The sequence below is a fragment of the Carcharodon carcharias genome, chromosome 9 (genome assembly GCF_017639515.1).
Source record: "Carcharodon carcharias isolate sCarCar2 chromosome 9, sCarCar2.pri, whole genome shotgun sequence".
Classification (NCBI taxonomy): Eukaryota; Metazoa; Chordata; class Chondrichthyes; order Lamniformes; family Lamnidae; genus Carcharodon; species Carcharodon carcharias.
In genome coordinates this window covers 171797610-171825071 of record NC_054475.1, presented here as the reverse complement: position 1 = coordinate 171825071, position 27462 = coordinate 171797610, and the positions used below count along the sequence as shown (strand labels likewise).

The 27462-nt window shown below is 46.5% G+C and overlaps 1 protein-coding gene across 4 annotated transcripts in view; it reads left to right on the top strand.

Moving 5' to 3' along the window:
* The window catches only part of fhl1a (four and a half LIM domains 1a), a 109147-nt gene that overhangs the window by 70526 nt on the left and 11159 nt on the right, over nucleotides 1–27462 (top strand). The window contains exons 2-3 of one of the 4 annotated variants that reach the window (XM_041195462.1): nucleotides 9674–9785; nucleotides 17432–17616. In XM_041195462.1, the coding sequence (XP_041051396.1) occupies nucleotides 17461–17616 (156 nt within the window). In that variant the 5' untranslated portion in view covers nucleotides 9674–9785; nucleotides 17432–17460. Of the gene's footprint in view, nucleotides 1–9673; nucleotides 9786–9936; nucleotides 10041–10467; nucleotides 10487–17431; nucleotides 17617–27462 lie in introns of those variants that run through there. The other 3 variants (XM_041195460.1, XM_041195463.1, XM_041195461.1) reach the window with 3 other exon arrangements.

Sequence of the window (27462 nt, the reverse complement as noted above, 5' to 3'; positions counted from 1 at the left end):
CCCGAATGGGATAACAATCTGATCTACCTCCCTCCAACTTTCATTTGCTGAGACATGACTCGGCCTCTATTGTCTCATTAAAATATCACCGTTAAGATAATAACATATTGGAGTACATTTTGCTTCTGTTTCTGAGTAAGTTGCCTGATATAACCATTTTAATTGAAAATCATTTTTCTGTGACTCCAATAACCTCCTTGAGTTAAAGGTTTCAGCTGAATTGTCCTGTAGTCTTTCTTCCTGAACAATGTTATTACAATGCCAGCTAATTGGATTTAGACACCTTCTTCTTGTTTTTGAACTGCCTGCCCTTCTTGTTTTTCTTGTTTCGACCTGTGTGTCTGTGACCTCATTATCATACAATCTGGAAACAATCCAGGATGTTCCTTCTGTAACATCTCTGTTGAAAACACTTCTACAGGCTGTTCAACTACCATAGGCATCACCCACATTTGTGATCCAGCTTTATCATTACCCAGAATAAATTGAACTCCTGCAATGGGTAATTTTTCCACCACCCCAATAATATCTTCCACTGTCTTCCATTTACTCTTTCAATTTAGCTTCCAAAATGGAATATGTTTAGCATCTCCATGAACCCCACTTATTATCACCTGTCCCTTCAATACTCCCTCTGAACAACAGATATCATTATCCCACAGATTAAGCATTGACTAGTCCCTGTCTCTCCAAATTTTAACGTCTTTACCTACTCCACCCTGTACACATGGAAAGACTTTCCCTTCACACACAACATCTTTAAACATTTCTGTAACCTGCTCCTCAAAGTTCTCTTGGGTAATTTGTGAACTCATTCCCACTTCTTTACCTATCACTCAATCTCCCTGTTTTACCTGTACACAAACCATTGTTTTTTCCTGTGCCTGAATCTCAGAACCCACAGTACTTTTGCTTCCAGGACATTTCTGCTCTCCAATAATCCCAACAGATTTTCCCAGCAATTTCCAACACACTGACTTTGTGTGCCCCACTTCATTACAATGAAAACACCTCAACTTTTGAATGTCATTCCTACCCTCAGCACCTTCCTTTTTATTCTGAGAAAAAGCTTCCCAGGAATTTCCAACTACTACTACTCCTTCTTGATTACCCACTTTCCCACTTTCTATCCTTTTCAGATACAAAAGGGTGACAAAAAAAAGTTTAGCTCTATGCACTATATCATAATCATCAGCTATCTCTGCTGCTTATAGAATCAACCCTCTGTTCCTCCACTTGAGTTCTCATTACCTCCACTGTGACTCACTAGTGTCAGGTAGCACTTCCATCAGAAGGTGCTGTGCTATACCTTTAATTATATCTGATTTCCTTGCCCCTGCAGATAACCCCAATTGTAATTTATCTGCCACCTCTGTTAATTTACTCTTGGTTACTTTTGGTAACCCAATCAGGGTTATATCTTCTACTCCCAGGAAAGATTTAGCCATAGATACAGCCATTTTTGCAGTCTCACCACTTCAAAGATGTCAAATCAACTCCTGAATTCAAAATGCTTCTTGTACTTGTAACCTTAAGATTCACCAATTCCAAACCAATCAAGGAATTACAAATATTATTTCCAGACGAGCCCCTTGTTGTTATGACACAGCAGTTGGTAAAGGCTGAATTGTTTAAATCCCAGAGGGAAAATTGAACAACTGTAATTACCTGTATTTTTAATTGGTATGTTTGAGATGCAGCTCTGAATTCAGGAATAAGACCACCCAGTCTCAAAGTTTTTTAATATAAAACTAAATTAAACATTTATTAATTTAACAGCAAATTAAACAAATTACTACCATAATAACTTTTAAACACATCCCCAAATTAATCACTCCCAGGTAAATCATCACCAAGGCAACAATAACCCATAGACTTTAAACAGACACCAGACAAAGCACATTTGACCTTACACATTCAAAATAAGGTTCCTTTCAATGTGTTCCCTTTGCAGACACAGTTCTAGGCTTACAAGCTGGTTAGATCTTAAATGCCACTGACCTACACACAAACTCCTTTCTGTTTATACCCAGCTTCCCCTTTGAGTGTAAATTTTCCATTTTATCCTTGGCTTTTAATGCCACATCTTCTAACAATAATATTTTCATCCCACTAATTTTATTAGCAATATAAACGCATTGCTCAGCGTCTCCCAACTAAGTGCAAGATTTTACCCAGTCTTTTGAATGGTTTATTCAACAAATGCAAATTTTCACTTTACCTTCTCCTCCTTACTTTTATCTAATTAACACCTCAAAACTACTATACATCAAAGTACCCAGACTAGCTGGTTTTAAACAAAAACAAAAATACCTGGAAAAACTCAGCAGGTCTGGCAGCATCTGCGGAGAGGAACACAGTTAACGTTTCGAGTCCGTATGACTCTTCAACAGAACTAAGTAAAAATAGAAGAGAGGTGAAATATAAACTGGTTTAAGTGGGGGTGGGGGGGGGTGGGTGTGGGACAGGTAGAACTGGATAGAGGGCCAGTGCTGGTTTTAATCCAATTAACACACATAGACACAGACCCCATTACAGTTCCAATTTAAAAACAATTTCCAATAACAATATAGATATTAATATCTCTTCATGACATAATTAAGTTGCCTTTTACTCTTCTAAATTCCAATGGATACAAGCCTAGTCTGTCCAACCTATCCTCATAAAACAACTCGCCCATTCCTGGTATTAATCCAGTAAACCCTCTCTGAACTGCTTCTAATGCAGTTACATCTTTCTTTAAATAAGGAAACCAGTACTGTACACAGCACTCTGGATGCGGTCTCACTAGTGCCCTGTACCACTGAAGCATAATCTCTCTACTTTTGTAACCAATTCCCCTCACAATAAATGATAACATTCTATTAGCTTTCCTAATTACCTGCAGTATCTGCATACTAACCTTTTGTGATTTGCAGGGGTAAGGGGGAAGAGCAGGGGGCCTAGGACTAGTTGGATAGATTGTTCAAAGAACCAGCACAGATTTGATGGGCGAAAAGGGACCTTCTCATGTTGTATCATTCTATGATACAATGATGTCAATTGCAGTTTGTGTTTTAACCCTGTAATAACAAAAGATCAGGACAGACTTGTGATATCACTTGTTAAGGGGGAATTAAATATATATTAAAAGAGAACACAGTAAGGATTTGATGAAAATACTTCAGGCAGCCATTGATGCTAAACGTATTAACAGTTGAGGATAACCAGATGGACATTGCTCAGCCTTGAGAGCTAGATTGGAGATAAAACATGGCATAAATTTAGATTAAATATGCTCATCCCTCAGACAAGGTGAGGACAAATGGTTTTAGCCTAAATATGGGAAGATGTACATTGGACAAAGAGAGGGCTTTGCTGAAACACAAACAGTCTTGAGTTGTAAGAACCAAGGTCTTTGTGCATGTGTTTTAATTCTGATTGGATAATATAATAATGTCTACATAATTAGAATAATTGGTTAGCAAAATCACATGTTTATGTACTCAATAGGATAGAGATAGTATGGAACCAGTTTGTTGGTTACCAATTGGATGTATTCAAATGTACTCAAATGTATTGTGATAAAAAAAAGTACAAAAGTAGTAAAATGTAATCAATCAGGGAGCTGCTGGGCCTTCCTTCTTAGGAATGATTGTGGCTCCCTTGCATATGCTTGAATAAACCCGGTTAAAGGAAGCCTGAGTCTCTGTGGTTGTTGCGGGATTGGAGAGTGTAACATTTCCTCTTCATCATTGGAGCTGGATCATGTGACATGGTCATTCTAATTGATCCTCAGGCAGATTTACATAATTTACCAATCAACATAGCTGAATTTACATATTTAAATAGTTCATTTTTAAAGAGGCACTAACACTGGTTTGGAAAGGCTCCGTTTGTGGAATAATCAAAGATAGAAAACAAGTCACAGCCAGCACATAGAGTGCAGAAGGAAGGTCATAGACAGTTAGAGATCAGTCATCTCAGCTCCAGGACATCACTGCAGGAGTTCTTCAGGGTAGTGTCCTAGACCCAACCATCTTCAGCTGCTTCATCAATGACCTTCCTTCCATCATAAGGTCAGAAGTGGGGATGTTCACTGATGATTGCACAATGCTCAGCACCATTCACGACTCCTCAGTTACTGGATCAGTTCATGTCCAAATGCAGCAAGACCTAGACAATATCCAGGCTTGGGCTGACAAGTGGCAAGTAACATTCGTGCCACACAAGTGTCAGACAATGACCATCTCCAATAAGAGTGAATCCAACCATTGCCCCTTGATATTCAATGGCATTACCATCACTGAATCCCACTATCAACATCCTGGGGGTTACCATTGACCAGAAATTGAACTGGACTAGCCATATAAATACTGTGGCTACAAGAGTAGGTCAGAGGCTAGGAATCCTGAGGTGAGTAACTCACCTCCTGACTCCTCAAAGCCTGTCCACCATTCACAAGGCACAAGTCAGGAGTGTGATGGAATACTCCCCACTTGCCTGGATGAGTGCGGCTCACACAACACTCAAGAAGCTCAACACCATCCAGGACAAAGCAGCCCGCTTGATTGGCACCACATCCACAAACATTCACTCCCTCCACCACCGACACACAGTAGCAGCAGTGTGTACCATCTACAAGATGCACTTCAGAAACTCACCAAGGCTCCTTAGACAGCACCTCCCAAACCCACAAGCACTGCCACCTAGAAGGACAAGGGCAGCAGACACATGGGAACACCATCATCTGGAAGTTCCCCTCCAAGTCACTCACCATTCTGACTTGGAAATATATTGCCGTTCCTTCACTGTCACTGGGTCAAAATCCAGGAACTCCCATCCGAACAGCACTGTGGGTGTACCTACACCACATGGACTGCAGCGGCTCAAGAAGGCAGCTCACCACCACCTTCTCAAGGGCAACTAGGGATGGGCAATAAATGCTGTCCCAGCCAGCGAAGCTCACATCCAGTGAATGAATTTTTTATAAGTCTCTATTATATATGGTCCACTGTCTATATTTATATAGTCCCCAGTCTATATTCTATATGGCCCTTGTTTTTATCCTATATGGTCCCAGTCTGTATTCTATATGGTCCCCAATCTATATTCTATGTGGTCCCCAATCTATATTCTATGTGGTCCCCAGTCTGTATTCTATATGGTCCCCAGTCTGTATTCTATATGGTCCCAGTCTGTATTCTATATGGTCACCAGTCTGTATTCTATATGGTCCCAGTCTGTATTCTATATGACTCACAGTATGAAGGGAAAACCGTTACAGGTTGCTGTTACCACCAGGTCATGGAGATTTGCATATTCTTAGCTTTCTTAGAATTTGTGGGTTGTGGGGGGGGGGTGGGGGGTGTCAGTGATTGGGTCAGGGGCCTGTGATAGGCTGGGGGGGTCAGTGATGGAGGAGTGGGAGGTCAGTGATTGGGTCAGGGGGTCAGTGATGGGTCAGGGGGTCAGTGATGGGTCGGGGGTCAGTGATGGGGGTTAAGGGGGTCAGTGATGGAGGTTGGGGGGGGTCAGTGATGGGGGTTGGGAGGGTCAGTGTTGGGGTTGAGGGGTCAATGGCGGGGTCAGGAGTCAGTGGTGGTTTTGATCATGAAAACAGTAAATATCCTTCAGAGTGATGAGGACTGGACAATAAACTGTATCATTGTCATGGGAACAACTTCAGTAAATACACATCCCACACTCAGGGGACTCGCAGAAACTAAACCATCCCCTACCTGGGCTGGTCAGTGAGACAACTTGTGGTCAGAAGTGACCTCTCACCTGTCACTCAGACCATCTGTCTCTTCGGTCAGAGTGTGTGTGACCCAGGGACATGTGTGAACTCGGCAAAACATAAATAAAATCAGGCAAATCTTCCTTTAACTGGTTCCGGAGAATTCCATGAAATATCTGGCCATTCTGCTCTGACTCTGTCCTGATAGGAGACAGGGCAATTCCTCAACTATCTGACACTTGTGTGTGTATATTTATGTCTATACATAGAACAGGAGATTGTCATTCGACACATGCTGCCAATTTATAAATAGAACAGTGTGGGCTGGATGCTGGAAGTTTGCAATTGTCGAATTGGAAAGCTGTGCCTGCCCTGGTTGTCCCTGTGTGAGGCAGATCCATCTTGTTAAATGTGTCAGAATAAAATGACACAGCTGCAAACTCCCACTGACAGTGAAACTCAGACACTCTACCACATACTTCAATCATCACATCACTGAATTGTTTTTAAATGACATTTTTATCATATATGAGTCAGTTCATCCCAATAATTTTAAAAGCACAGTTAGTTACCCTGGTGAATAATCTTCAAAGCAAGCACAAAATAAAAATAAAACAATCCAATCAGAAATTCAGGAGAAACTTCTTTACCCAGTGAGTGGGGAGAATGTGGAACTCGCTCTCACAGGGAGTGGCTGAGGAGGAAAGTCTCGATACTTTTCATGCAGAGCTGGATAAACAGGAGGGAGAAAGGGATAGGAGAGCACGCTGATGGGGGTGAGATGGGGGAGACTCATGTTGATTCCGTGTAAACATTCAGCACAAACCAGTTGGGCTGAATGGCCTGTTTCTGTGTTGAATATCTGAACCTTTCTGTCAGAGCTGCAGCCAATAGACATTGTGGCTACTTTTAAAAAAAAGACCATCTTCAGCCTGGGTCTCGGGACTACAGTGAAGATAGTGAGAGCTGCCTGGAGATAACTGAGTGTTCGGGCAGCTGTGCCTCTGTGAACAGAAATAACGCATAAATCTAAATAACATTAGGTATCGGAAATAAAACCTTTGTATGTTACATTTCCATGTTAATCAGTCATTAAAAGCAGATCCAATGAATGTCAACATTCAAACTGGTTGGATAGAGAGACAATAGGGCCTGAGCTTCCGCGGAGCAGTACACTCGGAATGCCACTCTGTTCGGAATGGCCGCTCCGCTCGGAATGGCCGCTCCGTTCGGAATGGCCGCTCTGCTCCTATTTCCTTAGTTGAAATTTTTTCGACTCTGTCTCGCCCGACCATCCAGCTGAGACTGGGTGAGGTGTGGGTGGGACAGCCCAGCCTGAGACCTTCACTCCAGGGCTGCAGAGTCGGGCCTAAGGCGGCTCCATCCCCCTGATATGTGGCACCAGCTGCTGGAAAGCTGGTACTTTAAAGGTCAAGTCAACTTTAATGGTCTTTGATAGGCCAGGGGGAGGGGAGGTGTCTCAGGTAGGAAGGTAAGGTTTGGTTAGAGGTGGCGGGGTGGGATTTTGAGGGGGGGGTGTCGGGTCAGGTCTGGCCTTGGTGGGGGTTGGTGGGTTAGATTGGGCCATGTTGTTGTGGGGGGTGGGGGTGGGGTCGCAGGGGAGGTGGGTGTTGGGTCACATCTGGTTGGCTTTGGTCTCGGGGGAGATGGGCTCCTGGGGGTTGGTGAGGGTCGGGAGTCGAGTGTGGCGAGTGTGGGGGTGGGGAGGCCAAATATTGGGCCTTGGGAGGGAAGACCCCCCATGTTGGGGGGTGGGGGGAGTTCCATGGGGCTGGGGGAATCCTTTCGGGGGTTATCCAGTGGGGAGACCCCATGGTGGTGGTAGTTGGGGGTGGGGTGAGTCTTGTGGGATGAGGGGAGCCTCATGGGGTGGGGGTAGTCGTGGGGTGGGTGTGGGGTGTGGGGGGAGCCCCATGGGTGGGAGTAGTTAGGGGTTGGGGAGGGTCCCCTGGAGGTTCGGAGTGTGAGGGGGTGTCTCATGGTGGGATTGGGTGGGGGTCATACAGAAGTTACCCAGAAGTTAGAAGTGGTTTTAATTCTTCTAACCGTTTCTGAGTAACTCAGTCAGAACTGTCTGAAGTTTGTGATTTAAATCACATTTTGGGATGGTTCCCGGTGCAGGGCAGCTGTCCAGAGGAAGTTTGAATTTCCCGGGAAATTGCTGTGCGATCCTTACCTGGGAATGTCCGTCAGGGGGGAGGGGGGTTGGAGTGGCGATTCCCCAACATATCTTTGGGTACCCTCCCTCTGGATACACTGCCCTAGAGCTTGGGAGTTACATCCCAGTGTCCTGGGTCTGGGTCTAGAGTGGATGGTCAGTACTGGAAGATGGGGGTGGGGGTGGGGTTGGGGTTGGGGTTGGGAGTGAGTTTGGGGGTTGGGGTGGGGTTTGGGGATGGGGGTGCGGTGGGGGTTGGGGTTGGGGGTGAGTTTGGGGGTGGGGGTGGGGTTGGGGTTGGGGGTGGGGGTGAGTTAGGGGGTTGGGGTGGGGTTTGGGGGTGGGGGTGGGGTGGGGGTTGGGGTTGGGGTGAGTTTGGGGGTTGGGTGTGGGGGTGGGGGTGGGGTTGGGGTGAGTTTGGGGGTTGAATGTGGGGGTGGGGGTGGGGTGGGGGTTGGGGTTGGGGGTGAGTTTGGGGGTTGGATGTGGGGGTGGGGGTGGGATGGGGTGGGGGTTGGGGGTGAGTTTGGGGGTTGGGTGTGGAGGTGGGGGTGGGGTGGGGTTGGGGTTGGGGGTGAGTTTGGGGGTTGGATGTGGGGGTGGGGGTGGGGTGGGGTGGGTGTTGGTGGTGAGTTTGGGGGTTGGGTGTGGGGTTGGGGTTGGGGTTGGGGTGAGTTTGGGGGTTGGGGTGGGGGTTGGGGTTGGGGGTGGGGATGGGGTTGGGGTTGGGTGTGGGGGTGAGTTTGGGGGTTGGGGTGGGGTTTGGGGGTGGGGGTGGGGTGGGGGTTGGGGTTGGGGGTGAGTTTGGGGGTAGGGTTGGGGTTGGGGGTGGGGGTTGGGGGTGAGTTTGGGGGTGGGGTGGGATGGGGTGGGGGTTGGGGGTGAGTTTGGGGGTTGGGTGTGGGGGTGGGGGTGGGGTGGGGTTGGGGTTAGGGGTGAGTTTGGGGGTTGGGGTGGGGTTTGGGGGTGGGCTGGGGGTTGGGGTTGGGGGTGGGGATGGGGTTGGGATTGGGGGTGAGTTTGGGGGTTGGATGTGGGGGTGGGGGTGGGGTGGGGTGGGAGTTGGGGTTGAGTTTGGGGGTCGTGTGTGGGGGTTGAGGGTGGGGTTGGGGCTGAATTTGGGGATGGGGGTTGGAGTGGGTTTGGGGATGGGGGTGGGGTTGTTGTCTGGACTCCCAGACATTGAGTTAATCTCAGTCAGAAAGTGAGTGCAGAGTGAGGGCCGCTTCCATTGTCCCTGCTCGATCGGAGAGAATTCTGTACATTAGACACATGGTTTGGAAGGCACAGGCTCCACCTGTTGGTTGGACACCTTCTCCAACCCTGTGATATTCCCCAGGGTGTCCAGTGGGAAGAGTTAGAGTTGGGGAGCCCTTTACTGATTATGACTGGGAGTTTTTAAGCTGAGTATAGGAGCGGCTCCGATAGTTACACCTTGGGTCTGACCTTCCCTCCTCTGTGGCTTCTGAATACATTAAAACAATTAAAACAGTCACAAGCTTAAATGAGTTAAAAGTTTCTTATGAGAGCGGGAGGATGAAGCTAATGCGGAAAGACCTGATAAATCCCACACAAATCGTAGTGAGAACATCTGGAGACATCTCTCAGTCACCAAGAGGCTGTTACAATGAGGTCTGATGTGAAAATGAACCTACAGGAAGCTCTGAACAGACAGGCAGTTTCAGATAGGAGCAGCCCTTTCAGCCCATCTATCCCACCTATCCCTAGTGTTTGTTTGTTATTTCTAATAACCCTGAATCCCATTTGTTGACCAGACCGTGTAATTCATTTCCCTCTGAAGACACCAGGGGTTGGCAGTGATTTACAATGGAATGACTTCCACTAAAAGCCATGGATTACTGTGAGTGGATATTGACTCCTCAACCGGTGAGTAATGCAGGAATGTTAACTGGGGGTCTGATCCAATCCCCAACCCTTTCTAGCTGAAATACCTAAAATGGTAAAGTGTGTGGAATGGGATTAAAGATTTTCTCGGAAGGGGGCTGGGATCTGTTGTCCAGTTTCTGTATTAATAGCTTGCTTGGCAAATGAGAGACAATGAGGTAATTAAATGAGTGGCAAGAGTTCTCTGTCTCTGAAGGAAGTCTGGAGTTTAAAGGATGGCTTTCCATCGGACCCCAGGTAATCTCCCACTTCAATCAATACAACAATGATTTCAATTGAATTTTGTAGCAGTTTGTGTAAAGTTGTGGAATTAACAGATGGGGAATACTGGCTGTGAGTTTTATTGAGTACAGGCTGTGCTGGGGACATTCAAACTATTCTAAACACTGCAGATTTTAGCAGAGATCTCTGTTGCTTCAGTTCCGAGTCTTTTATTATGCAGCGAGTGGTTCGGATCGGGAATGCGCTGCCTGAAAGTAGTGAAGACAGATCCCATTGAAGCTCTCATTAGAGCAATTGGATCATTATCTGAAGCGAAAGCATTTGCAGGGATGCAGGTACAGGTGGGAGATTGGGGCTAGCTGAATTACTAAGGGCCAGCACAGATGCAGTGGCCCGAATGTCCTCCTTCTATGCTATAACCAGTCTATCACTCCGTGACTCTGGAGCCTGAAAACATCCAGGTTCGTAACGCTAGTGAACATTTTAACGCATTGACCCAACCTTTCTCCATCGCCCAGTTTAATGGAGTTTTCAGTGGGTTAATGTTTTCATTAAATGGCAGCTGAGAAATCTTGTTATGTTCACCAGTTGATGAGAAGTTTGTCTGAAGAGCGAGCTGGATCTGTAAATCACTGGAACTCAATCAGAAGTTGCAATATCTGGGATAATGTAGCAAAGTTCCAAATGACGATAAAATCTCTGTACATCTCCCAGGGCTTTGCCCTCATACCAGCGTCTGGCAGTTATACTGAAGCCTGCGCACTCTTACAACAAGCAAAGAATATCTGAGAAATCAAAATAATTAGTTGATATCTCCAGTGACAAGAAGTTTTTAGTTGCTCTCGTACAATTTATATTTGGTAAAAATATCAGAGTAATCCCAGAGAAGGAGGAGTGCGATGAAGACTCATATTGCCCTTAAATTCAAGTCCTTATGAAAAGTAGGATTGAATTATAGAATTTAATTGGAAAGGACTGTTAAATGTTTGTATTGGATGTGAACCGCTTGTCATTTTTGCATCTTTCACAAAGCTGCAACGAAAGCTTTCACTCAATGACAGCTGTTTCTCCAGAAATACTGCACTGGGGGAGTGTGGGGGAAGGGTGAGTGAGGTTCGCAGCTAGGGTTAAACAAAGAATGATTAACATCTGAACAACTTCAAAAATAATTTTAATATGTACAGTCCTGACTCAAACTCAGTGTCAAATTCAATCATATAGATATAAAATCCCAGTGAGAATCAGTGTGTGTGTCCCATACCCCAGTGAGAGTCAGTGTGTGTGGGACCCGTACTCCAGTGAGAGTCAGTGTGTGTGGGACCCGTACCCCAGTGAAGGTCAGTGTGTGTGGGACCCGTAGCCCAGGGAGAGATAGTGTGTGTGGTACCCGTAGCCCAGTGAGAGTCAGTGTGTGTGGGACCCGTACCCCAGTGAGAGTCAGTGTGTGTGGGACCCGTACCCCAGTGAAGGTCAGTGTGTGTGGGACTCGTACCCCAGGGAGAGACAGTGTGTGTTGGACCCGTACCCCAGGGCGAGACAGTGTGTTTACAATAAGGGTTCCAGGGATGAGAAACTTCAGCTGTGAGGATAGATTGGAGAGGTTGTGACTGTTCTCCTTGGAGAGAAGAAGGCTGAGAGGAGATTTGATAGAAATGTTCAATTCATGAGGGGGCTGGACAGAGTAGATAGGGAGAAACTGTTCCTGCTCGTAAAAGGATCAAGAACGAGAGGGCACAGATTTAAAATGATTTGCAAAAGAAGCAAATATGATGTGAGATAAAACTTTTTCACACAACGAGTGGTTTGGGTTTGGAATGCGCTGCCTGGAAGTGTGGTGGAGGCAGGTTCAATCGAGGCATTCAAGAGGGTATTAGATGATTGTTTCTATTCAAACAATGTGCAGGGGTACAGGGAAAAGGCAGGGCAATGGCGCTAGGTCATAATGCTCATTTGGAGAGATGGGGCAGACGTGATGGGCCGAATGGCCTCGCCTGTGCCGTTAAAATTCTGTGATTGTTTGTGTAGAGTCTGTACCCCAGTGAGAGTCAGTGTGTGTGGGACCCGTACCCAGTGAGAGTCAGTGTGTGTGGGACCCGTACCCCAGTGAAGGTCAGTGTGTGTGGGACCTGTACCCCAGTGAGAGTCAGTGTGTGTGGGACTGTGCCCCAGTGAGAGTCAGTGTGTGTGGGACCCGTACCCCAGTGAGAGTCAGTGTGTGTGGGACCCGTACCCCAGTGAGAGTCAGTGTGTGTGGGACCCATACCCCAGTGAGAGTCAGTGTGTGTGGGACCCATACCCCAGTGAGAGTCAGTGTGTGTGGGACTGTGCTGATAGTTGTTGGTAGGTGAGTGACATTGAGAAACATTATTCATATTACTGGAGCTGAATAAAGTTGAAGCTTGTGTTGAATCTTCCAATGTATATGGTAAACACAGTGAGAGGCTGAAGACTTGTTTCAATCTTTACCGTGTCACAAACAAACCTGGAGCAGGTTTTATTCCGATCATCCCTCTCTGTGTCTGTGACCTTTGAGATCTCGACGCTCCCTCTAAATCAGGCCTCTTGAATATTGCCAATTTTAATCGTTCCACTATTGGTAGCCAGACCATCGGCTGCCTGGGTCCCAAGCTCTAGAATTCCCTCCTTAACCCTCCCCACCTCACCTTCTTGTTTCAAGACGCTCCTTAAAATCTATCTCTTTGACCAAGCTGTTGGTCACCTGACCTAAAATCTTCTTCTGTCGCTTATTCAACTGATTAAACCCCATGGGTAGAGATCCTGTCCCCTCACCCTGCACCCGCCAGGAATAGTCCCCCTTCTATCTGCTCAAATGTCTAAACTCTCAGTTGCCATGATCTCATAGGAGCTTGTACATGTCAGTGATGTCCCTGCACTTGTCAGTGTCTGCCTGTCAGTGTGGCTGCCTGTGTATGTGTCTGCCTGTCAGTGTGGCTGCCTGTGTGTGTGTCTGCCTGTCTGTGGCTGCCTGTATGCGTGTCTACCTTTCTGTGACAGCCTGTGTCTGATTGCCTGTGTGTGACTGGCTGTGTGTTTGTGTTGCCTGGGTGAAACTGTTGCTTGTGAGTCTCTTTCTGTCTGTGTGTCTCTGACTGTGTGACGCAGTTGCCTCTGTGACTCTTGTCTTCCTGTTCGTCTATGCCTGTCTGTGTCTGCCTGTGTGTGACTGGCTGTGTGTCTGTGTTTCCTATGTCTGAGTCTGTCTGCCTGTGTCTGAGTCTGTCTGCCTGTGTCTGAGTCTGTCTGCCTGTCTTTCTGCTATCACTGTGCTGTCTGCAGTCTCTTTGTTGAAGATTCTTTTGGTTTTTTTTAGAAACCCTTCACTACATAAAGGGACTGAGACTAAAGATCAAACTGAACTGAACATTTTTAGTAACAAAAACCTTTTACAGAAACTCAATTTTCAAAGAATCACCCACACCCTTGATCGTTATGTCTGATTTTTGCCATGAATATGGTCTCTTCTCTTTGGTGTCAATGACCTCACACAAAGCCTGTTGTCCAGTAGATTCCTGTGTCTGATGGGTCTGTGTCACCGCCCCCCCCCTTAATGTGTGGGTTACCGAAGTGGATAGCACCCACCCTCACTCCTACCCCCGGGTAGGACTGAGCTCTCAGGCGGGACAGACAGGCTTCACACTGCATCTGTCAGACAATTCATCAATTCACCGAGTGCAGAGTGTGAGGGTATGAAAATACCAATAGCCCAAAGCCCGTTCTGGGATTCCTGATGAACCTCAGGTTAACCATCACTCAGTGCACGGAATGTCCTTCACAACGGCCCAGCATCAGCTGGATGATTGTGTCCAATTCTGGGCACCACACTTTAGGAATGATGTGAGGGTGAGGGTGGGTGAGGGTGGGTGAGGGTGGGTGGGTGAGGGTGGGTGAGGGTGGGTGGGTGAGGGTGGGTGAGGGGAGGTGAGGGTGGGTGAGGGTGGGTGAGGGTGGGTGAGGGGGGTGAGGGTGGGTGAGGGTGGGTGAGGGTGGGTGAGGGGAGGTGAGGGTGGGTGAGGGTGGGTGAGGGGAGGTGAGGGTGGGTGAGGGTGGGTGAGTGAGGGGAGGTGAGGGTGGGTGAGGGTGGGTGAGGGGAGGTGAGGGTGGGTGAGGGTGGGTGAGGGGAGGTGAGGGTGGGTGAGGGTGGGTGAGGGGAGGTGAGGGTGGGTGAGGGTGGGTGAGGGGAGGTGAGGGTGGGTGAGGGTGGGTGAGTGAGGGGAGGTGAGGGTGGGTGAGGGTGGGTGAGGGGAGGTGAGGGTGGGTGAGGGTGGGTGAGGGGAGGTGAGGGTGGGTGAGGGTGGGTGAGTGAGGGGAGGTGAGGGTGGGTGAGGGTGGGTGAGGGTGGGTGAGGGTGGGTGAGGGTGGGTGAGGGGAGGTGAGGGTGGGTGAGGGTGGATGAGGGGAGGTGAGGGTGGGTGAGGGTGGGTGAGTGAGGGGAGGTGAGGGTGGGTGAGGGTGGGTGAGGGTGGGTGAGGGTGGGTGAGGGGAGGTGAGGGTGGGTGAGGGTGGGTGGGTGAGGGTGGGTGGGTGAGGGTGGGTGAGGGTGGGTGAGGGTGGGTGGGTGAGGGTGGTGAGGGGAGGTGAGGGTGGGTGAGGGTGGGTGAGGGGAGGTGAGGGTGGGTGGGTGAGGGTGGGTGGGTGAGGGTGGGTGAGGGTGGGTGGGTGAGGGTGGGTGAGGGTGGGTGGGTGAGGGTGGGTGAGGGGAGGTGAGGGTGGGTGGGTGAGGGTGGGTGGGTGAGGGTGGGTGAGGGGAGGTGAGGATGGGTGGGTGAGGGTGGGTGAGGGTGGGTGAGGGTGGGTGGGTGAGGGTGGGTGAGGGTGGGTGAGGGTGGGTGAGGGTGGGTGGGTGAGGGTGGGTGAGGGTGGGTGGGTGAGGGTGGGTGAGGGTGGGTGAGGGTGGGTGGGTGAGGGTGGGTGAGGGTGGGTGGGTGAGGGTGGGTGAGGGTGGGTGGGTGAGGGTGGGTGAGGGGAGGTGAGGGTGGGTGAGGGTCGGTGGGTGAGGGTGGGTGAGGGTGGGTGGGTGAGGGTGGGTGAGGGTGGGTGGGTGAGGGTGGGTGAGGGGAGGTGAGGGTGGGTGGGTGAGGGTGGGTGGGTGAGGGTGGGTGAGGGGAGGTGAGGGTGGGTGGGTGAGGGTGGGTGAGGGTGGGTGAGGGTGGGTGGGTGAGGGTGGGTGAGGGTGGGTGAGGGTGGGTGAGGGTGGGTGGGTGAGGGTGGGTGAGGGTGGGTGGGTGAGGGTGGGTGAGGGTGGGTGAGGGTGGGTGAGGGTGGGTGGGTGAGGGTGGGTGAGGGTGGGTGGGTGAGGGTGGGTGAGGGTGGGTGAGGGTGGGTGGGTGAGGGTGGGTGAGGGTGGGTGAGGGTGGGTGGGTGAGGGTGGGTGAGGGTGGGTGAGGGTGGGTGGGTGAGGGTGGGTGAGGGTGGGTGAGGGTGGGTGGGCAGGATTTTTAGGTTGGTGAGCGGCCGTGATTGGTGGGCCCAGGATCAGCTGATGAATGGACCACCAACCACAACCGTGATTTCACGCTGGCTGGCCAATTAACAGCCAGATAACATGTAGCGTGCGGTGAAATACTCAGCGCTGCGAGGTGGGGGTGGGAGGCGGGCGTGGGCCAGCGCTGAGAGAAAGCTCCCTGAAGGCAGAGAGCTACCTCAGGGAGCTGGAGACTTCAAAACAATTCAACAAAGTTTTTAAAATGAGGAAAATTAGAAAAAAATGTCCAAGTATCACAATCAGTCACCTGAACATATACAGGATAAAAATGCTGTCTATAGGTTTTTACTTTTTTAAATTTAACAACAGAAACCTCATCCAGCCCTTGGATGAGGTTTGATGAAAAATGCAAAGTCTGTCTGTCCGATTCACCCCATCCACCAACCGGAAATCCCAACTTTCATTATAATAATTTAGCTTCTTCTTGTGCAGGTCTGCACAAACCCCACCAACCAAAATATCACACTCTTCACACCTGATCAGGTCAGGGGCAGGCTCACCCCCCAACCTAAAAACTCGGTGTGTGTGCGTGTCCCTGTGTGTGTCCCTGTGTGTGTCTCTGTGGGTGCGTGTCTCTGTGTGTGTGTCCCTGTGTGTGTGTCCCTGTGTGTGTCCCTGTGTGTGTCCCTGTGTGTGTCTCTGTGGGTGCGTGTCTCTGTGTGTGTGTGTCCCTGTGTGTGTGTCCCTGTGTGTGTCTCTGTGTGTGTCTCTGTGGGTGTCTCTCTGTGGGTGCGTGTCTCTGTGTGTGTGTGTCCCTGTGTGTGTGTCCCTGTGTGTGTCTCTGTGTGTGTCTCTGTGGGTGTCTCTCTGTGGGTGCGTGTCTCTGTGTGTGTGTGTCCCTGTGTGTGTGTCCCTGTGTGTGTCCCTGTGTGTGTCTCTGTGTGTGTCTCTCTGTGGGTGTGTCCCCGTATATGCATCTCCGTGTGCGTGTCTCCGTGTGCGTGTCTATGTGTGTGTCCCTATGTGCGCGTGTCCCCGTGCGCGTGTCCCCGTGTGCGTGTGTGATTTGATAAGGTCGATAGAGAGAAACTATTTCCTCTGGTGGTGGGTGGGTTGGGGGTGATGGGGAGCCTGGAACAAGGGGACAGAACCTTAAAATTGGAGCCAGGCCATTCACGGTGATGTCAGGAATCACTTCTTCAGACAAAGGGGAGAGGAAATCTGGAACTCTCTCTCCGGGAGTCAACTGAAAATTTCAAAACGGAGATGAACAGGTTTTTGTTGGGTAAGGGGGTTAAGGGTTACAGAACCAAGCTGGGTAGATGCAGGTAAGATACAGATCAACCATGATCTACTTGAATGATGGAACAGACTCGAAGGGCTGAATGGCTGAACGGGTCTGAATGGCTGAATGGCCTCCCCCTGTTTCTGTGTTTCTATGGTGACCACACCTCAGGAAGGATCTATTGACTTTGGAGGGGGGTCAGTGAACTTCACCAGAATGATACTGGGGATAAAAGAGTTAAAGAATGATGAAGGAAGCATCAATTAGGCTTGTGTGCGGCGAGTAATCTAATGAAAGTGTTTAAGTTGATTAAAGGATTCAGTCTGGAAAATGAGTGATTTCTACATTGTGAATAAGGAAAAGATAATATTATCTCTGTGACAATCACAGGTTATGGTGTAACAGGAAGGCTGGACCCTGTGTGGAGAAACAGATTTTGTTCAGAATTAGAAAGCCTCTGATGAATTTTATTATTCGTGATGGAGACACCCAGGCAGTTTGGATAATTTGCAGAAAGAGTTTGATTTCAGATAGTTCGAGCACACACCCAGTTCCAGGAGGCGATTACAGATCAAGGCTGTCTCCAAGTCGAGGGCTCCTGAATCTGCTCGACAGTATAACTGCAGCTTAACTCACTTGGCCTTAGTAATAACATTTCCTTCTTTCTGGCTTCAACAGAGGCTTATTACAGGTTCCCGGAACGCACAATGACTGATCGTTTCGACTGCCATTACTGCAAGGAATCTCTACAAGGCAAGAAGTATGTTCAGAAAGATGATCAGCATTGCTGCATCAAATGCTTTGAAAAATTCATTGCCAACACCTGCTCTGAGTGCAAGAAACCAATTGGCTGCGATTCTAAGGTAAGTACCAATCTCTGATAGTCAGAACTGGGGAGGGTGACTGAACAGTTAATGGGCAGTGGGAAGCTGACGAGACCTGATACCCTCTCTCTGGGGTGGTATGGTGGGGAACGCAGTGGGGCAGGAGCTGGGGGTAATGTTTGAACCTGGGGCTGTCCTTCCAGCTCCACCATTCACACACTCCCTGGGAAACCACCTCAATCTGATCCAGAGATAAAAACAAAAAACTGTGGATGCTGGAAATCCAAAACAAAAACAGAATTACCTGGAAAAACTCAGCAGGTCTGGCAGCATCGGCGGAGAAGAAAAGAGTTGACGTTTCGAGTCCTCATGACCCTTCATGCTGCCAGACCTGCTGAGTTTTTCCAGGTAATTCTGTTTCAATCTGATCCAGGTCACTTTAACGGTTCACTGACTCCAGCTCAAATAACTGTTGTAACTCCATAAAATCTCAGGCTCAATTTTAAAATTCTCATCCTTGTTTTCAAATCCCTCCCTATCTCTGTCATCTTAAACAACCCCACAGCCCTCCGAGATCTCTGCACTCCTCCAATTCTGGCCTCTTGCACATTTGCACATCCCCTGATTTCCATCACTCCACCCAAGCTCTGGAATTCCCTCCCTAAACCTCTCCTCCTCTCTTCCTCACTTCCCTCCTTTAGGACACTCCTTAAGACTGAGCGATCTGAGCGTCTGACCCAACATCTCTTTCTGTAGCTCGGTGTGGCATTCTGGGTTTGATTAGATTCTGGTGATACACTTTGGGACATCTTTATGATGTTGAAGCTACTGGATGTATCTACATATACACACATGTTGTTGTTTGGATTAGAAACTATCATAAAATGATTACTTCTCTTTCAGAGAACGGGATCTATAGTTTTTACACCTCTGGAGACTGACACCAGCCGTGTGTTAGTTACAAGAAATACATGCTCTGGCCCCCAGGAGTTGTTTGACCTCTGTTCCTGTATCAGTAACTTAAATGTAAATCCAATGAAATTAGATCTTGAAGTTACAGTCACCCAAATTGGTCAAATCTACTAAGTAAAAGGTTGGTTTGTTTATACTTTGACTTTGTCATGATGAAGAATTTAGATTCTGGAAGGAGAGGATCAATGGAACACCAATAAAATTCAGGAGAGAGAGTAACTCACAATTCAACTCTCTCTGTCACCTGGACATTCATTAAAAAAAATAGCAAGTTTCAGCAAATAGACAGGAAGATATTCTGAGTGACAAGATTCCAGGTTCGAATACAACTCCAGGACTTGAGCACAAAAATTAGCATTGACATTCCAATACAGTACTGAGGGTGAACTGCACTGTCAGTGGGCCAGTACCGAGGGAGTGCTGCACTGTCAAAGGGTCAGTACTGAGGGTGAACTGCACTGTCAGAGGGTCAGTACCGAGGGAGTGATGCACTGTCAGAGGGTCAGTACCGAGGGAGCACTGCACTGACGGAGGGTCAGTACCGAGGGAGCGCTGCACTGTCGGAGGGTCAGTACCGAGGGAACGCTGCACTGTCAGTGGGTCAGTACTGAGGGAGTGCTGCACTGTCGGAGGGTCAGTACTGAGGGAGTGCTGCACTGTCGGAGGGTCAGTACCGAGGGAGCGCTGCACTGTCCGAGGGTCAGTACCGAGGGAGCGCTGCACTGTCCGAGGGTCAGTACCGAGGGAACGCTGCACTGTCCGAGGGTCAGTACCGAGGGACCGCTGCACTGTCGGAGGGTCAGTACCGAGGGACCGCTGCCCTGTCGGAGGGTCAGTACTGAGGGAGCGCTGCCCTGTTGGAGGGTCAGTGCTGAGGGAGCGCTGCCCTGTCGGAGGGTCAGTACTGAGGGAGCGCTGCACTGTCAGAGGGTCAGTACTGAGGGAGCGCTGCCCTGTCGGAGGGTCAGTGCTGAGGGAGCGCTGCACTGTCGGAGGGTCAGTGCTGAGGGAGCGCTGCACTGTTGGAGGGTCAGTACTGAGGGAGTGCAGCACTGTCAGAGGGTCAGTACTGAGGGTGTGCAGCACTGTCAGAGGGTCAGTACTGAACAGTGTGCTGCACTGTTGGAGATGTTGTCTTTCAGTTAAGATGTTAAACCTTGGTCCTTTATGCCCTCTCATGTAAAAGATCCTGTGAACTATAGGAAGAGCAGGGAAGTTCTCCCTAGTTTCCTGGCCAATATTTATCCTCAATAAACTAAAACAGGTTATCTGGTCATTATTATATCGTTGTGGGAGCTTGCTGTGCATAAATTGGCTGCTGCGTTTGTTCCATTCCAACAGTGAAGACCCTTCAAAAATTCCTCATTGGCTGCAAAACCGTTTGGAGATTATTAGCTTTTCTCTCATATTCTAAATTCTCAAATTCTGATCTTCAGCCATCATAGCCCCATATTCTGCTCGAGTGAACCTTCATTGCCACCTGCTGGAACAAACAGGAACTGTAAGTCTTTGTAAAAATGATTGATTAAACGGTAAAAATATTTAGTCCTTCGGAATTTTAAAAAATTCATAAAAAGGATGTGGGCATCACGGGCAAAGAGGAAGCAGGTGTGGGACTGAGCTGCCATCTTAAACCGTTGGTAAGAGTTTTGATAAAACTATCTATCCACATGGTGTGAACTTCACTTCCAGGGTTAGTGACTAAGACAGAAACTACGTAAACATTCACAGTCCATTTTCTTTGATGTTGGAACAGGGTGAATAAATGAGATTAGGATGTTTGATTTTTAAAGAAGTCAAATGCTGATGCAGACCAGTTAAAAGAAAAAAGAACAAAAACTTTACATTTATATATAACCTTACTGTTGTTATATGGGTTCTTTAGACGCCTCAGCGATGAGATCGTGAGACTTGTATATTTAAACATGAACTCTTTATTGTTAATCTTTAACTATTTACAGATCCCAGGTTTTTCTCGTACATGGTGCTGTTACCTCCATGCAGGCTGGTTCCTAATTGTTCTCTCTAGGCTGTTCTCTCAGTCTATTACCATGTGACTCTATACATCATACCATGGATGGGGCTATTCTTCAGTCCCGCATTAACCCTTGCTTTGCCAAGCATCTTTATATTACAGTGTTGTGCCATGCAGGCACACACAACATCATACAACACTTACATTTCTATATAACCTCACATTTATAGATCACTTTGCACCACCACCCATAGTCTCAAAGCAGTTGAGCTGAATTGGATGCATTAACAGCAGTAAAACATTTCCTGTGTAACACTTAGTGAGATGATAAAGTTTTACACTGATCACAAGGCAGCATTTAGAAGATCTGGTTCAGGTTTCCACTTAATCTATTATCCTGCAGTAAAAGCTAATTCATTTAGTTCATTTAAATTATTTTATAATCTCAACACAATAGGAAGAGATCATTCAGCCCCTCAAATTTCTTCAATTAGATCATGGCTGATCTATATCTTAACTCCATTTCCTCGCACCAGTTATATAACCCTAAACAAACCTATCAACCTCAGTTTTGAAATTAACAATTGACCTCCAGCATCTCAATGTTATGGGGAAGAGAGTTTCAGATTTCCACTATCCTTTGTGTGAACAAGCGTTCCCTGATTTTCCTCCTTAACTGTCTGACTCTAATTTTAAGGTTTTCCCTCCCCACTTGTTCAGGACTTCCCCCACCTGAGGAAATAACTTCTCTCTAATTGAATCTGTTAATCATCTTAAACACCTCGATTAGATCAGCCTTTAATCTTCAAAAATTGAGCAAATACAAATTTGACCTCATGGGGCTGGTAGCATAACGGTAACATTACTGGACTAGTAATCCGAGGTCTGTAGTAATGCTCAGAAGACAAGAGCTCAAATCCCACCCTAACAGTTGGGAGAAATTTAAATTCCACTGATTAACAAAAGTGTGATAAAATGCTAGACTCATTAATAATAATCACAAAACTGCCAGATTGTTGTAAAAAACCCATCTGGTTCACTAATGTCCTTCAGGGAAGGAAATCTGCTGTCCTTACCTGGTCTGGCCTACATGTGACTCCAGCCCCACAGCAATGTGGTTAACTCTTAGCTGCTGTCTGAAATGGCCGAGCAAGACATTTGGTTTGAGGAGAATTATAGATGGGTAACAAATGCTGGCTTTTCCAGTAATAGTCACATTACAATAATGAAAAGTGTCTGTGCAGCCCGCTCTCGTAGTTTAATCCTTTAGCCCAGGGATCATTCTGATGAGCCTGGGCTGTACCCCCTCCGATGCCAATATACCCTTCCTCAGGTGCGGTGCCCAGAACTAAACACAGCAACTCCGGATGGGGTCTGCCCAGAACTAAGACCATAAGACGGAAGAGCAGAAGTAGGCCATTTGGCCCATCGAGTCTGCTCTGCCATTCAATGAGATCATGGCTGATCTGATAATCCTCAACTTCACTTTCCTACCTTTTCTCTATAACCCTTGATTCCTTTACTGATTAAAATTCGGTCTATCTCAGCCTTGAATATACTTAACGACCCAGCCTCTACAGTTCTCTGCGGTAAAGAATTCCATAGATTGACTACCCTCAGAGAAGAAATTCCTCCTCATCTCTGTTTTAAATGGGCACCTCCTCACTCTGAGATTATGCCCTCTGGTCCTAGACTCTCCCACAAGGGGAAATAACCTCTCAGCATCTACCCTGTCAAGCCCCCTAAGAATCTTACATGTTTCAATAAGGTCGCCTCTCATTTTTCTAAACTCCAGTGAATGAGTACAGGCCCAACCTACTCAACCTCTCCTCAAATGAAAATCCCCTCATACCCAGGATCAACCTAGTGAACCTTCTCTGGACTGCCTCCAATGCCAGTATATCTTTTAGATAAGGGGACCAAAACTGTTCACAGTATTCTAGGTGTGGTCTAACTAGTGCCTTGTATAGTTTTAGCAAGATTTCCCTATTTTTATGCTCCATTCCCTTTGAAATAAAGGCCAACATTCCAGTTGCCTTACCTATTACCTGCTGAACTTGTATGCTAGCTTTTTGGGATTCATGCATGAGGACCCCGAAATCCCTCTGTGCTGCAGCTTTCTTCAGTCTTTCTCTATTTAAACAATATTCAGCTCCTCTTTTCTTCCTGCCAAAGTACATAACCTCACACCTTCACACATCATATTCCATCTGCCATGTTTTTCCCACTCACTTAACCTGTCTATATCCTGCTGTAGACTCTGTCATCCTCACCACTTGCCTTCCCACCTATTTTTGTGTCATCTGTAAACTTGGCAATAGTACATTCATTTCCCTCATCAAAGTCATTAATATATATTGTAAATAATTGTGGCCCCAGCACTGATCCCTGTGGCACTCCATCCTGTGGTTGCCATCCTGAAAATGCTGCCTTATCCCAACTTTCTGTCTTCTATTAGATAGCCAATCCTCTATCCATGCTAATTCATTACCCCAACACCATGGGCTCTTATGTTATTAAGTAGCCTTATGTGTGGTACCTTATCAAATGCCTTTTGGAAATTCAAATATATTACATCAACTGGGTCCCCTTTATCTATCCTGCTTGTTACCCCCTCAAAGAATTCTAATAAATTTTTCAGGCATGATTTCCCCTTCATGAAGGCATGCTGACTCTGCTTGATTAGATTATGTATTTCTAAATGCTCTGCTATTACATCCTTTATAATAGACTCTAACATTTTCCCAATGACAGATGTTAAGCTAACTGACCTGAACAGCAGTACAACAGTAACATAACTTGCAACCCTTTATATTCCAGACCTCTTGAAATAAAGGCCAACATTCCATTAGTTTTTTAAATTATTTCATCCATTAGATTTTAATGATTTTTGTCCTTGGACACCTAAAACTCTCTGCTCCTCCACAGTTCTGAGCTTCCCAGTATTTAGAACATACTCATATTTCTCACATCCAAACTGATGAACTCACACTTTCTCATATTGAATTCCATCTGCCAAGTTTTGTCCACTCACTATCAATGATCTGTCAATGTCCCTTTGCAGCTTTCTGCTCCAATCCACATATTTACAATGTCAGCTAAATTAATGGCATCAGCAAATTGGATACAATGTTCTCCATTTCTTTATCCAGATCATTTATAAATATAGTGAAAAGCTAGAATCCCAGTACAGATCCCTGGGGAATCCCACTAGTCACATCCTGCCAACTGGAGTACACACCAATTATCCCTGCTCGCTGTCTCGTACCTACTGACCAAATACAAACCAAGTCAAAAGGCTCCCTCCAATTCCAGGCACTCTCAGTTCAGTGAATTATTTTGTATGTGGAAATTTGTTGAATACCTTCTGGAACTCCATGCAAACAACATCTATTGACATTCCCTTGGCACCACGTTAGTTCCTGCTCAAAAAATTCAATTTGGATTATTAAACAGAACTTATCCTTTACCAATCCATGCTGACTGTCTGCTCATTAAATCAGAAATAGGAACAGGAGTAGGCCATTCGGCCCCTCAAGCCTGCTCCACCATTCAATAAGACCACGGCTGATCTGATTGTGGCCTCAGCTCCACTTTGCTGCCTGTCCCTCATAACCCTCGACTCCCTTGTCAAGCAAAACTCTGTCCAACTCTGCCTTGAATATATTCAGTGACCCAGCCTTCACTGCTCGCTGGGCAAGAGAATTCCAAACACCAACAACCCTCAGAGAAGAAATTCCAACTCGTCTCCATCTTAAATGGGAGGCCCTTTATTTTTAAACTGTGCCCCCTAGTTCTAGATTCTCCCACAAGGGGAAACATCTTCTCAGCATCCACCCTGTCAAGTCCCCTCAGAATCTTAGATGCTTTAGTAAGATCACCTCTCATTCTTCTAAATCCAGTGAGTATAGGCCCAACCTTTCCTCATAAGACAAACCCCTTCATCCCAGGAATCAGCTGAGTGAACCTTCTCTGAATGGCCTCCAATGCAAGTATATCCCTCCTTAAATAATGAAACCAAAACTATACACAGTCCTCTAGGTGTGGTCTCACCAGTACACCGTTCAGCTGGAGCAAGACTTCTCTACTTTTATATTCCATCCCCCTTTGCATTAAAGGCCAACATTTCATTTGTCTTCCTAATCACTTGTTTTACCTGTATATTGACTGTAATTCTTATACAAGGAAATACAGGTCCCTCTCTACCATGGTATTCTGCAGCCTCACTTCATTTAAATAATATCCTGCTTCTCCTTGTGTCCTCCTTGTCATGAAGTTATTAATGTATATAATATTATTTGCAAACATTTTTCTTTTAAAATAGTGGTTTAGTCTATGGATGTGTCTTAATTGGATGAAAGCCAGCTGGTCCGGGTGCTTTGATGTGTACTAGTTTTGATATGTGAGAGAGATAGGGTGTATTTGCATTTTTTTGAATAGAACATTCAAGAGGTGGGGTGAAAAATGATACCTATCTAGCAGCTACCAAGCAATATGTTTCTATTACTAATAAATTGGTACAATGAAAGGGGTTTTATTGTTAGAGAGGTTTAGTTCAGAGGTTGTTGATACAATGAGAATTTAAATTCAATCAGTGGTAGTAGGTATAACTTTAGTAGTTTTCGGGTGTGCAGGGCAGAGACAATGTGAGATCGAAAGGCAGCTGCAATCCTCCAACTGGCTCCACAGGAACCAAAGTGAAAAGAGCCTCATTTTGAATTTGTAAGGTGAAAATGCTTTACCTGGTGTTTGGTGAAGTCTATGGGCTGTTGTTGCCTTAATGGAGATTAGTTTGGGAATTTGTTAAAAGTCAAGATAGTAGTAATTTGTAGCCATGTGTATATATATTTTAACCTGTGTAAATTAATAAAATGTTTCATTTAGTTTAATGTAAAACCTCGAGAACTGGTGGTCTGGTTCCTGAATTTAGAGTCGCATCTCAAACATAACACTTAAAATTATAGGTTATGACAGTTGTTTAAAGTCTCCCTCTGGGATTTTTAAATAAATCCACTTTACTGACTGCATTGTCATAGCACTCCTCACAACTTGCTTTCCTACCCATCTCTGTAGCATCAGTAGTTTGTAAATAGTTGAGGCCCCAGCACTGATCCCTGCGGCACTCCAATAGTTTGTCAACATGAAAATGACCCATTTATCCTGACTCCCTATTTCCTGTTGGTTAGTCAATCCTCTATCCATGTTAATATATCCACCCCAACAACATGAGCTCTTGTGCAGTAACCTTTGATGCAAAGCCTTATCAAATGCCTTTTGGAAATCCAAAGATCTCCAGGTTTGCCTTTATCTGCTTGTAACATCCCCAAAGAATTCTAGTAAATTTGTCAAACATGAGTTTCCTTTCACAAAACAATATTGCTTCTGATTGTATTGTGATTTTCTAAATGTTCTGCTACTATTTCCTTAATAATGGATTCCAGCATTTTCCCAATAACAGATGTTAGACTAACTGGCCTATGGGTTATTTTCTGTCTCCCTCCTTTGTTGAATAGAGGTGTTACATTTGCTATTTTGCAATGCGCTGGGACCTTTCCAGAATCTAGGGAATTTTAGAAGATTACAAGCAATGCATCCACTGTCTCTGTAGCCATTTCTTTTACAGCCCTAGGTGGAAAACCACCTAGGGGACTTGTCAGCCTGTAGTCCTATTTGTTTCCCTGGTATTCTTTCTCTAGCAACTGTGATTATTTTAAGTTCCTCCCTCCCTTTTGCCCTCTGATTTTCTATTTTCCCTGGGATGTTCAGACTTCTCCAAGTGTTCAATCGTTCTGCCGATAATAATGGCTGATATTAGACTAATAGGCCTACAATTTGAGTTCATGAATCAGTATTCATTGAACTTATGAACTCAGCAAATTGCCCAAGTGAGGTCAGTTTTAATGTATACCCATGTAAACCCAAATAGATGGTGTTGCCAAGGGATCCCCTCTAGGCCCAGTTCTCACAAACATCTTTGTTGGGTTCCATGAGAAACGCATCTTTGATGGAATGACATTAACCTCTTATATTTCCGATATGTAGATGATACATTTGCTATATTTAAATCTGCAGCTTCATGTAATAATTTCCTTACATGTCTTAATGAGCTCCATCCTGTGCTCAAATTCACCTTTGGAAAGGAGCAGTCAAATGAACTCCCCTTCCTTGACTTGTTAGTTGAGAAATCTGCTGTTGAGAGGGTTCTCTACCACAGTCTACCGCAAGCCTGCTTCACTGGGCAATATATGTGTTAGGATTCTTACAGGACCACATGCTATAAGATTGGCCTTATCAGCAACCTTGTAATCAGGGTCCGAGCCATTTGCTCACCATGCAAGCTTCATGCTGAAATAGGGGCATCAAAGACATCCTGTGGGATAATGGCTCCCCTGATCAGATCACTTCACGCTGCATATCAGACAAACTCATGGACAGGCCTAAGGCCATCACTTTCGGCCCTGAAAAGTGCCCAGTCTACCTCAGATTACCCTGGAAGGGTAAGGTATCTCCAAAATTTGAGCAGCAGGTGAAGCTAGCTGTTCCTGCTGCTACTGTGCAGTAGATGCTATGTAGACCATATGTCCCAAAGACTGGCGGATTGTATCAAACAGCAAGTCCCAGCCGCTGTTCACAATGGGCAAGGTACAGATCATACCCAACCAGCCTGTGCTCACAAAACTCAAAACACAGTGTCCAACATTAGACGTGATTCCCGATTGGACAACATTTGCTGAACAATCCTGAGTGTGCTAAGAATTACGCTAACAACCAATTTAAGATTGTCAGTCAGGCTCGCAGTGTGGTGCATTTGTGGGTACTGGAAGCTACATATATTAATACACAGGGCTCCATTCTTTGCAGACAGAAAGAACATGTACACACATTGCACCTGTTTTAGCTAAACAAAATAAGTGGTAGCCATTCACTGGTTCATTCAT